Source organism: Mesocricetus auratus, unplaced genomic scaffold (genome assembly GCF_017639785.1).
Source record: "Mesocricetus auratus isolate SY011 unplaced genomic scaffold, BCM_Maur_2.0 Super-Scaffold_100676, whole genome shotgun sequence".
Taxonomy (NCBI): domain Eukaryota; kingdom Metazoa; phylum Chordata; class Mammalia; order Rodentia; family Cricetidae; genus Mesocricetus; species Mesocricetus auratus.
The window spans coordinates 20,285,883-20,301,484 of record NW_024429266.1 but is presented as its reverse complement, the minus strand read 5'-3'; the positions used below and the strand labels follow the sequence as shown (position 1 = coordinate 20,301,484).

Here is a 15,602-nt window from a genome sequence, read left to right as displayed (position 1 = left end):
GCGGAACAACTGTCTCACAGTCAAGGTTAGCCTTGGCTAAAGAGACCCTGGGGGGTTCAGAGATGGCTTAGCAGTTGAGCACAAATACTGCTCATGCACAGGACTCAAGTTCAGTTATTAGCATCTACACCTGGTAGCTCATAACCACCTATAACTCTTAGCTCCAGAGGGATTTGCCATCTCTTGCTCCTGACAGTAAGTATATTCACAAACACATACCCAAATGCATATGTGCTCACACACAATTTTAAATAACTAAAAATGTTTTTTAAGTCTTGGCATACAGATCTTTTAAGTTCTAGGTCAGCCAGTGCTACATAGTGAGACCCTGTCTAAAAATAAAGGTCTTTTTCTTTTATAAATTTACAGATTAAATTACAAAATTGTACACAAACATTCTAAAGTAAGTATTGTGAACCAAGTTGACAATCTCTGCTGCTTGTCCCTTATCTAACTTTGGAAAGAAGAATGGATATATATATGAAATATCTCAAGTTAATCTGAAGTTAAAAGCAGTGGAGAGCCATTGAGTCCTTAAACAAGACTTGTATGAAAAAAATGTTATGAGCAGAACAGGGCATGGTAGTGCGTATTTGTAATCCTAGTACTTGGGGTGTGTAGGCAACAGGATGAGGAGTTCTAGGCCAGCTTGAGCTAAATGAGTCTGTTCAAGCAAGAAAGGAAGGGGGTTCTATGATACACAGTTTTGTCAGTATTCACTACATATTAGGAAGCCAGCACTGAGGTAGGATGTGAAGAATAACAATAGTGAGAAGAGAGCAGAGCCGGGTGTGGTAGCACATGCCTTTAGTTCTAGCATCGTGAAGGCAAAATCGGGGTTATTTCTGAGTGTGAAGAACAGCCTGGTTCTACACAGAGTGAGTTCCAGGATAGCTAGGGCTACACAGAGAAACCCTGTCTCAACAAAACAAAACGAATACACACATGAAAGAGAAAGAAATAATGCAGAGAAAGAAGTATGTTTGGTTTTGAGTCTCTCTTAATTCTATTAACTACCATCTATGTTTCCAATTTTCCCTCCAGTCAACCCTTGCAGGCAGGGCCAACTCTGATTTATTTGTATGTTTCACGCACCCAGCATAAGATTGTATACAATGTAGATGCTCACTCCGTGCTAAAAATATATTTGGCAGTCATTTTGTTTATCTGTTTTGTATATGTGTCAAGGAGTACACGTGGAGGTCAGGGTCCTCTGCACAGGCAGAGGCAGGCGGATCTCTGTGAGTTCGAGGCCAGCCTGGTCTACAGAATGAATTCCAGGACAGCCAGAACCACACACAGAGGAAACCCTGTCTTGAAAAAAATTTTTTCTCCTACCATGAAGACTCTGAGCATGAAACTATGATTGCCTCAAAAAAAAAATGCACGTTACGGGATTTAGCTAAGCCTTGTTGTGTAATCTCTGCCTTCGGGAGGGAGAGGCAGTAGGACAAGAAGAACCTGCCTGAAAACAAAACCTCTCCAGATGAAAAGGAAAGTTAACAAACAAAACGAAAACAAATAAATCCTGTCTCCTCTTCTGCCCCCCAGCCTGGCCCCCACATCAAGCTGGGCCTAGTGAGCCAAGCATTTGGGAAATGGAGACAGGAGGAGCCCGATTTTACACCGGCCTGCGCAACATATCTAGTTCAAGTCCAACTGCTGTGGCTGTAGCTCCAGGGGTGGAGGCTTGCTTAGTACATGCAAGGACCGAGGTTGATTCCCAGAAGAAAAATAAAAACAACAACAAAAAAAACAAAGTCACGGTTTCCTGTCCCTTTAAAAATGGCGGTCCTGCACAGTAGAACGATATCATTGGGTGCACAAGTCGTGGGGGCGGGGTTAGGGGCGGGGCATATGGTGGCGCCAGTGGTTCCACCTCCTACGGCAAGTCGGAGGCAGCAAGATGGCGGCCGCTGAAGAAGGTTGCGATGTTGGGGTCGAAGCGGACCGGGAACTGGAGGAGCTTCTGGAAAGTAAGAGCCCATGACGGGAAAGGCCAGAGGGCCGGGGGCGAGGGCCACTGGGGGTTAAGGGGACTTGAGATTTGGGGCGGAGCGGGAGACTCTCCAATGGTTGGCGGGGGAGGTGTCTGACTTCGACCCCGGCCGTCATTAGTGGGAGCTGTGTGTTCACCTCGGTCGCTGATCAGACTTGCTTTAGAGTGTCGGATTGTTTTTGAGGCTGGCCTTGAACTCCCGACAGTCTTCCTGCCTCAGCTTCTGGGACTGCTGAGATTACAGGCTGGAAACGCCAGGACTGTCATTAGTAAGTTATTGAAATCTCCTCTCCTGTCAGTAGCAACATTCCCAGAACAGGAAAACTCCAAGGGTCCTTATGTCTGTCGTAGTATCTTTCTTAACTCCTTTTACCTCACAATCTTTCCTATTCTTTACCAGGCCCTTAGTTCTTTCGTGTCAGTAGTTCAAGGAGACTACTTCTAAGATTATTGTTGGTTTGAGAGACTGTCTCATGTAGTCTAGGTTGGACTCAGACTCGGGGATGGCCTTGAACTTGTGACTTTTCTGGCCCCTGCCTCTCCATGCCAGCCTGGCACCACCATGCCTGACTTTGGAGAAACTGACAGTGAGCCATCCTCCTGAAATGACGGTGGATGTTTATTCCTCTGGCCCTCTACCCTGGTTCCCTGCCCGGAGTGAGGCCAGTGCACTTCACCCGCCCTGGCAAGCAGAGTGGTGGCTTTAAGGGCAGAGGTGAACCTTTCATCTGGTGCTCAGTCACAATGATGTGGGCAGGGAGAGAATGAACAGATTTAGTGAGGTGTGGTAAGTAACTCCGTCGGCCCAGGGTTACTACATATAAGGCCAGGGGGAACTAAATTGAACAAAATTTAAGATTTTAATACCATCCTGTAGGACATGTGGAGTTTGTACTAATAGTAGGACCCATGGGAAGCTGGGTGGGATATTCTTACAAGAGGATATTGCTTTTAATGCCTCAGAGTGAGTTCAAAGAAATAAACCTGTCTCTCCCCTCTGTTCATGTTAGGTAACTGATTTTTAGGGAATTTTATAGTATGCATATAGAGATTTCTCTGCACAACTTATTTAATCCATTCCCTCCTAGTTCTGAGATGAACACTGGTTCTATGTAAAGGGTTTTCTTGCCAGTTGGTCACAATTAGTTAGGTGATTCCCAAGGAAGGTGGGAAACCTGTTTGTTGATGAGTGGACCAGGCAGGAGAGATGCCAGGAAAAGAGAGAGAAGTTCAGGGAAGCTGGCATTTCTTTGATTATTTTCCTGATAGTTTGCTCAGAATCGCAGCCTGCTAGCCTTATCCACCCCCAACATACCCACCATGTCTCTTGTTTCCAAAGGTGCTCTTGATGATTTCGATAAAGCCAAACCCTCCCCAGCACCCCCTCCTACCACCTCGGCCCCTGATGCTTCAGGGCCCCAGAAGAGATCGCCAGGAGACACTGCCAAAGTATAAATCCCACCCCCTTAAGGGAGGGGGGTTGGGCATGCAGGTCAGAGCAGGGGTGGGGCGGGCCCCTGTGGGCTGGAAGGGTGGGTGGGAGGGTGCCTTTGCCTCTCGCTCTTCCAGGCCTCAGTTCATGGGAAACAAAGACCTAGAGTTGCACTGAGGGATACCAAGGAAGCACCTTGAGAAAAGAGCAGTTTTAAGTGGCTGCATTTGTATGATAGCTCACGCTTTTCCTTCAGTGGCCAGATTTTTTGCTTGCTGCCCTCCCGAGAAGAGGCAGACAGAATGTTCAGTGGAGGTGTTTGTGGGGCCCAGCACTATTAACTGAGCTCCTATAGAAGGCTAGACTCAGAGTGGTGTTGTAAGAGGTGAATTTTGTCCACCTCTCCCCTGCAGGATGCCCTCTTCGCCTCCCAAGAGAAATTTTTCCAGGAACTGTTCGATAGTGAGTTGGCGTCCCAAGCCACTGCAGAGTTTGAGAAGGCTATGAAGGAGCTGGCTGAAGAAGAGCCCCACCTGGTGGAACAGTTCCAGAAGCTCTCAGAGGCAGCTGGGAGAGTGGGTGAGGAAACCCCAAACAGAAAATACGGGACAGACCTCTTGATTGCTTGAGAATACCAGGCTTGTAGCGGTGATAACAATCATAATGTTACAGCCATGAGTGGGCCAAGGCAAGAGAAAGAAGTGTGGGAATCTGATCTTGCTTACTGTAAGAAAAGGTTAAGGTATTTTGGAAAGTAATAAAAAAAGATTATTTCAGCCAGGTGTAGTAGGATGGTCCTTTAATCTATGGACAAATGGATCTCTTACGAGTTTGAGGCCAGTCTGGTCTACATAGTGAGTTCTAGAACAACTAGACCTACATAGTAAGACCTTGTCTTAAAAGTAAGTAAATGAATAAGATTATCCCAACCCAGCCCTTTTAAAGGACAGTGTTGTGAGTGTTACCATGCAGAACTATTAACACATTATCTATATAGATTTATGGTATGACCATGAAGATGACCAAAAAGAATAGTTAAGATTTTAAAGTGTTAGTAGTTTTGCTAATAAATGCTTTATGTGCAGGCTGGTAAGAGGGTCAGTTTAGACAAGCTGAGTTAAAAATCCTAGGTAATCCTGGTTCTTTTCATTTCTCCTAGGCAGTGATGCAAACTCTCAACAAGAATTTACTTCTTGCCTAAAGGAGACATTAAGTGGGCTAGCCAAAAATGCCACTGACCTTCAGGTAACAAGAAGGAATGGGGGTCCACTCCCAGATGCTTCCTGAGCAGTCTCACAAAGTAGACGCTCTAGGGTATCTCCCCAAATCTGACCCTGCTTTGATTTTTGTTACAGGCACATCTAGATAGTTCTTTGCACCTAAAAGTGTGGTAAGCATTCCAGGAAGGCAGTGTAACCTGTTGGCCTCTCTTGTGTCTTGTCTAGAACTCGGGCATGTCTGAAGAGGAACTGACCAAAGCCATGGAAGGGCTGGGCATGGATGAAGGGGATGGGGAAGGGAACATCCTCCCCATCATGCAGAGCATCATGCAGAATCTACTGTCTAAGGACGTACTGTACCCATCCCTGAAGGAGATCACAGAAAAGGTTTGTGAGTTTCTCCTCACTTCATTGTACCAACCGTGGGCCACGTTGCTTAGACAGTGCATAGTAGAAGGGCAATTTAAGTGTACAGGTACATTCTTTTTTGTTTGTTTGTTTTTTGAGATAGGGTTTCTCTGTGGCTTCTGGTACTAGGTCTTGTAGACCAGGCTGGTCTCGAACTCGCAAGTACATTCTTTTTTTTTTTTTTGGTTTTTCGAGACAGGGTTTCCCTGTGGCTTTGGAGGCTGTCCTGGAACTCGCTCGGTAGACCAGGCTGGTCTCGAACTCACAGTGATCCGCCTGCCTCTGCCTCCCGAGTGCTGGGATTAAAGGCGTGCGCCACCAACGCCTGGCGTGCAAGTACGTTCTTTTAAACTCCTCTTTGTTTGTTGGAAGTAGAAGTTATTGAGGGAATAAAGGTACATAGGTAATCTGATCATATTTCCACACTGGGAGTGTCTGAGCTAGAAGAAATAATTCTTCAGCTTTAGTTTTCTCTAAACTAGTTCAAGACTCTTGAGTTTTACTAATCCATTCCTTCTTCTTGTATTTTTTTTTGGGGGGGGTTGTTTGTTTGTTTTTTCGAGACAGGGTTTCTCTGTATTGTTTTGGAGGCTGTCCTGGAACTCGCTCTGTAGACCAGGCTGGCCTCGGACTCACAGAGATCCTCCTGCCTCTGCCTCCCAAGTGCTGGGATTAAAGGCGAGCGCCACCAATGCCTGAATCCTTCTTGTATTTCTTAACTTTATTAATTTCTCCAGTAAGGATTCACAGGATTTTGTGGTAGTGTTATGAAAAATTTGAGAGTAGTTGAAATGATGGTCCCTGCTTGAAAAAGCTTATAGTTTCACTAGAGAAATATGTGACCGAGTAGGAAATGAGTGGCAAGACCAGGAGTCTGCAGACCAGTGTTCGTACAGCCTAAGTCCAACTCTCAAGCTAAGAGTAGTTTTTACATTGTTTTAAAAAGACTTATTTTTATTTCTATTTCTTAATTAGAGGTGTGTGTGTGCACATGAGTTCAGGTACCTATGGAGGCCACTGGCATCAGACCACCCTTGAACTAGAGTTACAGCTGACAGTGAGCTGCCTAACTTGAGTGCTGGCAATTGAACTTGAACTGGGGTCCTCTGCAAGAACAGTATATACTGTTATCCACTGAGCCATCTCCCTAGCCCTGGTTTTATATTTTTAAGTTTTAAACCAACAACAGGGCTGGAGAAAATTCAGCAGTTAAGAGCACTGGCTGCTCTTCCAGAGGACCTAGGTTCTGTCCACTTGGCAGCTCACAATGGTCTGTGGCTCCAGTTCCAGGGGATTCGATTCACTATTCCAGCTTCTGAGAGCACCAGACACACACGGTACATAGACATACATACAGGCAAAACATTGATACAAAAAACGCCATAGAATTTTTACAGCAACAGCACAGGTGCTTGTTAAAGAGCACTTGCTGCTCTTGCAGAGGACCCAGGTTTGGACCCAGCATCAACATGATGATTCATAACTATCCATAACTCCAGTTCTAGGGGATCTGACACTCGTTTGTGACCTTCAAGTGCACCAGGTGTGGACATGGTACAAATACATGCAGGCAAAACTAATCCACACAAAATAATAAATTAAAAAAAAAGAGAACAACTATGTCCAACACAGTCCCTATGTGACCCTTGTCCTAGTTAGCTGCAGCTGTCAAGTTTACATAGTCCAGAGTCATTGGAGGGGGTGTCAGTTGGAAAAACTGCCTGGATCAGACTGGACTATGGCTACGTATAGATGATGGTTGGTGTGGATGGGCATAGCCCACTGTGGTGGCACCATCCCTAGACAGGTGGGCTTAGGCTATAATTAGAAAGCTAAAAAACAAGCAAAAAAGTAAGCAAGTTGGCAGTATTCCTCCATGGCCTCTGCTTGAGTTCCTGTCCTCAGTGATGAACTGTTTCCTGGAAGTATCAGATGAAACCTGTTCCTCCCCAAGTGTTTTTGATGTTTTTTTTCCCTCAGCAACAGGAATGAAACTCGAACAATCATCAGAGCCTAAAATGATTACTTTCTTGCTTTTCACCAGACACAGTTTACTATCCAGGGGGTCTGTTGGAGTCAACAGTACTTAGTCCTTTTCACAATAGACTTGTTTAGCGTTTCTTTCCTCTTTGCCCTCCTCTTCCTCTCCTGTTCACTGAATTCTTTCCCACCCATTCCCTCTCTTCCTTTAGTACCCAGAGTGGCTGCAGAGTCACCAGGAGTCTATCCCTCCAGAGCAGTTTGAGAAGTACCAGGAGCAGCACAGAGTCATGGGCAAAATATGTGAGCAGTTTGAGGCAGAGACTCCCACAGACAGCGAGGCTACTCACAGGGCTCGTTTTGAGACAGTGCTAGATCTCATGCAGCAGGTAAGACCTTTCAGTGCCTTCCTACTGGTCCTGTCCACTTGGGTGTTGAATGGAGGAGACATCTGGAAAGGGTGCCACACAGCCTGGGTGGGGGGGAACACAAAAAGAAGAAACCAGATCACTAATCCGATTCCTTTTGTTGCTTTTTGTGTTGTTTTCTGTGATTTTTATTCTTTTTTGATTCATGTTCTTTTTATTTTCTAGTTACAGGACTTGGGCCATCCTCCAAAAGAGCTGGCTGGGGAGATGGTGAGCATGTCTTCTATATTTTAACCCAGTTCCCAGTTTGCAGACTCCAGTAATCCCTAGTTAATCCATAGAAGGTGATCATTGTAGCTGCTAGGGATGAACCTTCAGAAGCTCTGACCTGAAATATGAGTGGTTTTCTCAGTCTCTCCATCTCTTCTCCAGCCTCCTGGCCTCAACTTTGACCTGGATACCCTCAATCTATCGGGCCCACCAGGTGCCAATGGCGAACAGTGTCTGATCATGTGAAACACAGCACGTTTTCCTCCCTGATTCCCAGACATGGGGAACATCTGGAGTCAGCAGAGCCATTGGGAACTGAGGCAGGAGTATTGTCTCTGGGAGCTGGCTGCCCACTCTCTACATCCCATTCAAGACTGTGCCATACCAGCCACGGATCTGTTCTGCAGGCCATTTCTATGAACCTTACTCCATCATGTGTTCTGCTGTTAGAAACAGGCCAGTTCATTGCCAGGTGGAGGAAGGCAACCCTTTGGGGGCATTTCACTTCTTCCCATTCCCTCCAAAAATGTTATAGATGGCTGTACTCATGTTCCCCTTTCCGCCCAGGGATTCCGTGCCTTGTTTCTACTCCCTCTCTTGGATCTGGGGAGCAGGAGCTGAGTCCTAAGACTTCCTGTTTCTGTTAGGCAGGGCCTCTGGGAATGAGGAGATTTGTCGATTGCCCTGGGGCTGCAGATTTGTCAGCACATCTCCTTGCTTTCCTTTTGAACTCTCTGAGGGAAAGGAATTTCGCACTTACCTGTGGTCAGGTTAAAAGAGAAGCCCTTGGCTTCTCCTGTCCCTAGGTGCTTGTGCCCTTGATTCTCCTTTCTTCCTGAGGACTCTAGTGCTACCTTGGTTCTTTCAACAACTCTGGTCTGGGTGAACCCAGCTCTTGACCTTCCTTGACCCCTTGACTGTCCTCTTACCTCCTGTGTTAGTCTTATCTACTGCAGCCCTCTGAACCATGTGATTGATGGAAGCGAATCTTGTTTCCTTTCCTCTACTCCAGGACCATTCTCACTAGACCCCTCCCTTCCCTGGCCAAAAACACACAACTACAGTGCCAGAGCTGATAAATACATTCTGGCTTGCTTGAGACATCAGATTCCCTAGAATCCTTGGTTCAGGAAGGTGCTTGGGAAAGGGGTGCAGCCTGAGTCTTTTCCTGCAAGCCCCAGGGGACAGTATCTAATAAATACTCTGAGTACATGTGTGGGTTATTTTTCATCCAGGTCTGTTTCTAATCTTCCTGAGCTTCTATATGCTGCAGAGTGGGAAGTGTTAGGAGATAGTTCTGTGTAATGTTGTGCTAGGTTCTACCATGACCTCGCCCTCCAGCTCAGGCTGCCCTTCCTTTGGTAAAAGGATACTGTCTTTATCTCCTTGGTATTTCAGTCTTAACTTCTAATATTATAATATTATAATTGATGTTAATGATATATTGTTAACATGTTTTCTAAATTACCTAGGTTTAAATTGACCTCAGTAGGTCCAAGGACCATGGTTTGCCATATATTTTATGGATATTCATTTCAGCCCATCTAGCTGTCTAGTTCACGTGGAAAATAACTTTTAAAATATATAATTATTAATTTATTCTTTGAGAATTTTATACATGTATACAATGTATTTTGATCATAACCACCCCCCTGGAAATTAACTTTTGCAAGAACAAATTCACATTTATCGTTTTTTGTTTGTTTTGTTTTGTTTTTTTGAGACACAGTTTCTCTGTATAACAGCATTGGCCATCCTGGAACTAGCTCTGTAGACCACGCTGGTCTACACACACACATCTGGTTATAATCACTCTTACATATCGCACACATTCTGTGGAAGGAAATGTACTTGAGCTCAGGCTGTGGGGACTGTCCAGCTACCACAGCTCGTCACACAGAAGACTGGGGGTCTGAATTTGAGACTCCTCCATGCTCTAAGAAAGGAAAAATGTACAAACTGATTTGTGATGATGACTGGGGCCTGAATTGCCAATAACTTACTGACATTCTGCAAAAGCTTGACAGGTCTAGGTGAGGAGACAGGAATAGGATGACCTGCCCTTGGAATTGTGTTCAGTGGTATGCTATCTGTTCTTTAGTCTCACTTCTGGTGGTGCTGCCATGGTCCACCATGACTCTATTTCCAAGGCATTCCTTTTATTTTTATTTTGCTTGAACATGAAATACCACTTGAATTATTCTGGGACCGAATAAAACCTGGTGTCCTATGGCAGTCCTCCTCAAATTATGTGTGGTAAAGGACCAGAGATTTTGGCTTTAAGCATCTAGTCCCTCATGTATCAATATTCAGGTGAGCCTGTTGACAACTTGCCATGTAAATTTGAAAACACCTGGACTGTCTAGACTCCACTAACAGGTTAAACCCACTGGTCATGTAATTGTATTTCACAGCATTATCAAATGCTAGTTTTTAGACACTATTTCTGGTACCTAATGTCACAAGTTGATACAGTGATTAAAACAAAACAGCTTTGTGGGAATAACAGTGTTCTTGACTTTCCTTAGTCTCTCCTTAGGCCCTAGGCAAGTGTATACTTACATATTGGAAGACCTTTCCCATGTGTCACCTGTGGAGACTTGGTTTTTAAGCAAAACAAAAAACAAACAAACAAAAATCACGATATGGATATTTAGCACGTTTTCTAACTTGCTTTTCTTTCTTGATAACTAAAAATAACCATTGCATAGCTTATGTTTAGTGAAGTAGTTAAGCTGTTCTCAAAACTTACAAGAGCTGCTTTTCCAAAATTCTGTATGTTTGGGTAACAAATTTGTGACTGGATAGATGACTTCATGAAACATGAGTCTCAAATTCATGCAAGATGTATGATGAAGTCCTCCGATGATTCTAGAACATGCTCTCAATGAGGCCCCACAGGCTAGACCTAGGCCGTCAGGAAGCTTAGGGAGCTTGGAGAAAAATAACCCACATTAAAAAAAAATAGCAATCTGACATTTAAAAAAAGTTTATAATGAATCTGATGTGTTTGTGTGTGCTGGGCGTCTGATCCCCTGGACTGGAGTGGTTGTAAACCACCAGATGTAGATGCTGAAGCTGAACTCTGGTTCTCTGAAAGAGCAAATAGCTCTTAACCACTGAGCCTCCCTCCAGCCCACATTAAGCAGACATGGCAGATAATACAGAAATGTGTAAAAAGGATTCAGGAAGTGGACAAATGTGTTTGCTGTAGAACTGAAAACTCATTGACCTCTGGAAAGCCAAGCAGCCCTTAACGTTTAGATGTGAAGTGGCAGCTTTTCTACAAGGGAAACAGCTTGGGTGGAGATTGCTAATAGAGCACAGGTGGTCTTGAAGCAGGACAGACAGGCAGCTAAGAAATATAAATAAGACCTTCAAAATTGAGGTCAAAGAAATGTTTTAAGTTTGCTCAGCATCTGAGTTATGAACAATTAATTGAAAAGTCCATTTAGTGATCAACACACTCAGGAAAGAACATCCGGAAAAAGTTGGAATGTAGTGTTAACTGGGGATTTGGTGGTCTTTAGACTATTTAGATTTTCATTTTTGTGGGGTTTTTTTGTTTCTTGCTTTTTTATTTTTTCTTGTGTTGGGTTTTTATTAGTGGAGAAAGGGATATAAAATTGGGTGGGTAGGCAGGTGAGGAGGATCTGGGAGGAGTTGGGGAAAGGGAAAACATGATCAAATATATTTTTTAAATGTTAGTAAAAAATACCTTAGGGAGCGGGACATTGTGGTGAATGCCTTTAATCCCAACACTTGGGAGGCAGAGGCAGGCAGATCTCTGTGAGTTCTAGGCCAGCCTGGTCTACAGAGTGAGTTCCAGGAGAGCCTCCAAAACAATGCAGAGAAACCCTGTCTCGAAAAACCAAAAAAAAAAAAAAAAAAAAACAGCAAAAAAAAAAAAACCCTTAGGGGCTAGTGAAATACCCTAGCTTTTTAGAAACCGGTCCTGAGGATTCTGATGTAATCAATGGAATTTTCATATACTGTATTCATAATATGATGGCATTATTGGGAGGTGGTAAAAGGGAGGAGGGGGTGGGGCCTAGTTGGAGGAAGCAGGTCACTATCTGCCCTTGAGGCTACATATCTGCTTGGCATCTTCCTACATTATCCCATTTCACAGCCTCTTGTTTGCCAAGAACAAGAGCAACCTCCTGCTTCAATGTCCTGCCTAAACACATGGAGCCAGGCAACCATGGGCTAAACCCTCTGAAATCATAAGCTAAAATAAAGAAAGGTGACTAATTGCAACAGATTCCCCCATTTAATCAGCTGGTTATTGTCACATCAAGTCATGAGGTTGGATAGATACAAGTGTGGTCCATCTTATTAGGTTGATGCAAAAGGAATTGTGTTTTGGACTGTGAATTTTAAGTCATTATAACTAGACTCAGACACATTAACCAAAATAGAAACCATTACAATCAACAGTCTTTGCCAATGAAGCATAAGATTGTTTATTTCTGTAGCATAAAACTCCATGCTTTGATTTGACAGTTGAATGTCTCCCCTCACAAAACCTGTTCCTGTTCCCCCACATGTACCTCTGTGAAAGCCATTACTATTTAGTTAAGATGACCCGGCATATCCTTGCCTTTTTCCTCAGATCTCACGTCTATGTTCAGTTGATTAGCAAGCGGCAATCTCTTTGCCACTTCAAGAGTGCGTCCTCAATACAGCCGCTCCTCACCACTTGTACAGCAATACTAGTCCTGCAGGGCCTCTGCAGTACCTTCCTAACTGTCTGTCAGCTTCTGTTTTACCTCCCTGAAGGCAGTTAAAGAAATCAGCTAGGGTGAACGTCAGTTATAAATCAGATCATGCCGCCCTTATTTATCTATTTATTTGTTTATTTGTTTATTTTTTCCCTCTCTCGTGCCACCTGGCTTCCTAAGTAAGCACTCTCAACCTTCAGGGTCTCTGCTGTTCCTTTGGCCTGGACCACTTTTCCCCAGGAGTGTATGACTCAGTTTCTCCGTATTCAGAACACATCTCAGCAAAGGGGCCTTCTCCAAACTCCCAGGGTAAAAGAGCACACCACCCTGGTAACCTGCCTTTTCAACTTCATAATAATCTGCATAACTTTACATTATTTTCTGTGTATCTGCCCTCCCCCTGTACTGCCAACAAAAGAATCTTGGTTTGTTTTATTCACTGCTGTAGTGCCGAGGTCAAGGCCTCTCATGTATAGGGATGCAATAACGGATGAAAGTACGAAGTAGGATGACTGGACACTAACTACTTTGCTTACTAGCCATCTTCTAGGTGCTAAGGTTACAAAGATGAAAAAGGAATAGTTCACGCCCTCAGTAACTTATATTCTAATAATATAGTTAGGTTTAAAATCTATAACTGGAGCTTAGAGAGATGGCCTAGTGATTAAATTGGCTGCTCTTCCAGAGGGCCCAAGTTTGAGTTTGAGCATCCACCTGGCAGTTCACAATCAGCTGTATCCCCAGTTCCTGGCCACCTGATGCCCTCTTCTGGCTTCCACGTGCACAGAGATACAGGCAAAATGCCCACACACATTAAATTAAGTCAAATACATAATATAGATCGAGTGTTATAAAGTAAAACATGTTATGACAGAGTAATGCAGACGGTGCAGTAGTGTGCATCTGCACTCTGGAGTAATGCAGACTGGGTGCAGTAGTATGCATCTGCACTCTGGAGTAATGCAGACTGGGTGCAGTAGTGTCCATCTGCACTTCTGCTCTGGAGTAATGCAGACGGTGCAGTAGTGTGCATCTGCACTCTGCTCTGGAGTAATGCAGACGGTGCAGTAGTGTCCATCTGCACTCTGCTCCGGAGTAATGCAGACAGTGCAGTAGTGTGCATCTGCACTCCTGCTCTGGAGTAATGCAGACGGTGCAGTAGTGTGCATCTGCACTCTGCTCTGGAGGCAGAGGCTGGAAGGTTACTTTCTCCTTGTTTGTCACACAGGGTCCTACTACTGATCCCCCTGTTTCCTTGTCTCAAGTGCTGGGATTACATGTATGGGCCACCACACTCAAGCTATGAGACATCATTTAAAAATAAAAGCAGAGCCAGGTGTAGTAGTGCCTTTAATCTCAGCACTCAGTTAACGCGGAGTTCAAGGCCAGCCTGGCTACTGACCAGTTAGTTTTACTTACCAACAAGAGAAACATATACAGAAGGACATCCCCCATCAGTTTCTCTGTGTAGTCCTGGCTGTCCTCGATCTCGCTCTATAGACCAGGCTGGCCTCAAACTTACAGAGATCCACCTGCCTCTGCCTCCCCGTGCTGGAACTAAAGGCGTGCGCCACCCCTGCACTTAGTCTGTGCACCACTTTTGTGCAAAGGCAAAAGAGCCAGAAGAGGACATCATCTCCTGGAACTAGATTTTGTTAGCCACCATGTTGGCTGTTGGGATTTGAACCTGAATCCTCTGGAAGATTGATTAGTGCTCCTAACTGCTGAGCCATATATTCAGTTCCGATCATTTTGATTTTAAGTATGGGATGGGAAAGTATTGAATGTTTTGGGTAGGGGACTATGACCTGACTTACATTTTAAAAGACAGTCTAGCTGTCTTAAGTTTGATTGCATCAGGGCACTAATGGAAATAGACAAACGAGCTGTATTTGTTGCTTTCCTAATTGCTGGACAAATTATGTGACCAACGAAACTTAAGCAAGGGTTAGTTTCAGCTTATAGTTTGAAGGGAAGTTCATCATGACAGGGAAGGCATGGCAGCTGCAGTATGAGGTTGCTGGTCTCACTGTGTTCTCAGTCAAGAGAAGAGTGATCAATACTGGTGCTCGATTCACTTTCTCCTTTTACTCCAATCAAGCCCCCAGCCCATGGAATGGTGCCACCCACAATTAAGGTGGGTCTTCCCACCTCAATTAACCTAGTCTGGGTAATCCCTCACAGGCATGCCCAGAGGCTTGTCTCCTAGCTAATTATGGAGCTTGTCAAGCTAACAGTATTAATCACATGTCTACTGCAGCAAGTAGTTAAGCAAGAGACAGCTTGGAATAGAATGTGGCGGGAGCATAGCTCAGATGGTAGAGAGCTTGTCTGGTATGCGTGAAGCCCTCAGTTTGATTCCCAAAGATGAGTAAAATAGACGTGACGCCCAGCCCTCAGGAGACTAGACAGTGGTTACAGAAGTGAATTTAAAGCTCTGCTAGGCTACATAAGTATCTGTCTCAAGAACAAAGAGCTGAAATAGAGGGAGGGAGGGAGGGAATGGTATTGGCATGCGCCAGTGTTGAGGAGCCTGAACCTAGCACCTTGACCTTCTGGTTAAAAGAAAAAGAGGCCAAAGACGTAGTTTACTTGGTAGAGTACTTTCTCAACAAGCTTGAAGCGCTGCAGCCCAACCCCCCTTGCAGCCCAACCCCCCCCTGCAGCCCACCCCCCTGCAACCCAACCCCCTCTGCAGCCCAACCCCCAGCACTCCATAAAGTGGGAATGGTGATGCACACCTGCAATCCCAGCTCTGGAGGCAGAGGCAGGAGGATCTGCAGTGTAACGTCATCCTCGGCTATTCTGTGAGCTGGAATGCAGCCTGTGGTGCTGGAGACCAGCTCTGGAGGCAGAGGCAGGAGGATCTGCAGTGTGACGTCATCCTCGGCTATTCTGTGAGCTGGAATGCAGCCTGTGGTGCAGAAGACCAGCTCTGGAGGCAGAGGCAGGAGGATCTACAGTGTAACGTCATCCTCAGCTATTCTGTGAGCTGGAATGCAGCCTGTGATGCAGGAGACCCTATCTGAAACAACATCTTCAACAACAAATAAGGGTGCCCCAGCCTGCTAGCTGGGAGTAATCTAGAATCCTGTGTAGGTTTTTTTTTTTTAGGTCAGCAGAAAGCAATATACAAAAGTCACCTGAAGCCATCAACCTGCCTAGTTATATCCATGTCCATATTTTTGCTGCATTTTCACA

At 44.8% G+C, this 15,602-nt stretch overlaps 1 protein-coding gene across 2 annotated transcripts; it reads left to right on the top strand.

Moving 5' to 3' along the window:
• Positions 1 to 1,879: 1,879 nt before the first annotated feature.
• Pex19 (peroxisomal biogenesis factor 19) lies at positions 1,880 to 9,371 on the top strand. Of its 2 annotated transcripts, none has more exons than XM_005078212.4 (8): positions 1,880 to 1,976; positions 3,339 to 3,448; positions 3,845 to 4,010; positions 4,591 to 4,676; positions 4,877 to 5,038; positions 7,252 to 7,428; positions 7,633 to 7,677; positions 7,840 to 9,371. In XM_005078212.4, exons 1-8 carry the CDS (start codon positions 1,907 to 1,909, stop codon positions 7,921 to 7,923), a joined length of 900 nt encoding a protein of 299 aa, XP_005078269.1. In that variant the 5' UTR covers positions 1,880 to 1,906; the 3' UTR covers positions 7,924 to 9,371. The 2 variants fall into 2 exon arrangements, with proteins under 2 accessions (XP_005078269.1, XP_012974659.1); XM_013119205.3 differs by having other exon boundaries at positions 3,339 to 3,491.
• Positions 9,372 to 15,602: the final 6,231 nt, after the last annotated feature.

Excerpts from the sequence above, each read along its gene's own strand:
- Pex19 (XM_013119205.3), top strand. The coding sequence starts at position 1,932 with ATGTTGGGGTCGAAGCGGACCGGGAACTGGAGGAGCTTCTGGAAA. Across the intron at positions 1,977-3,338 it reads ACTGGAGGAGCTTCTGGAAA|GTGCTCTTGATGATTTCGAT; the intron begins GTAAGAGCCCAT and ends TTGTTTCCAAAG. Across the intron at positions 7,678-7,839 it reads AAGAGCTGGCTGGGGAGATG|CCTCCTGGCCTCAACTTTGA; the intron begins GTGAGCATGTCT and ends TCTCTTCTCCAG.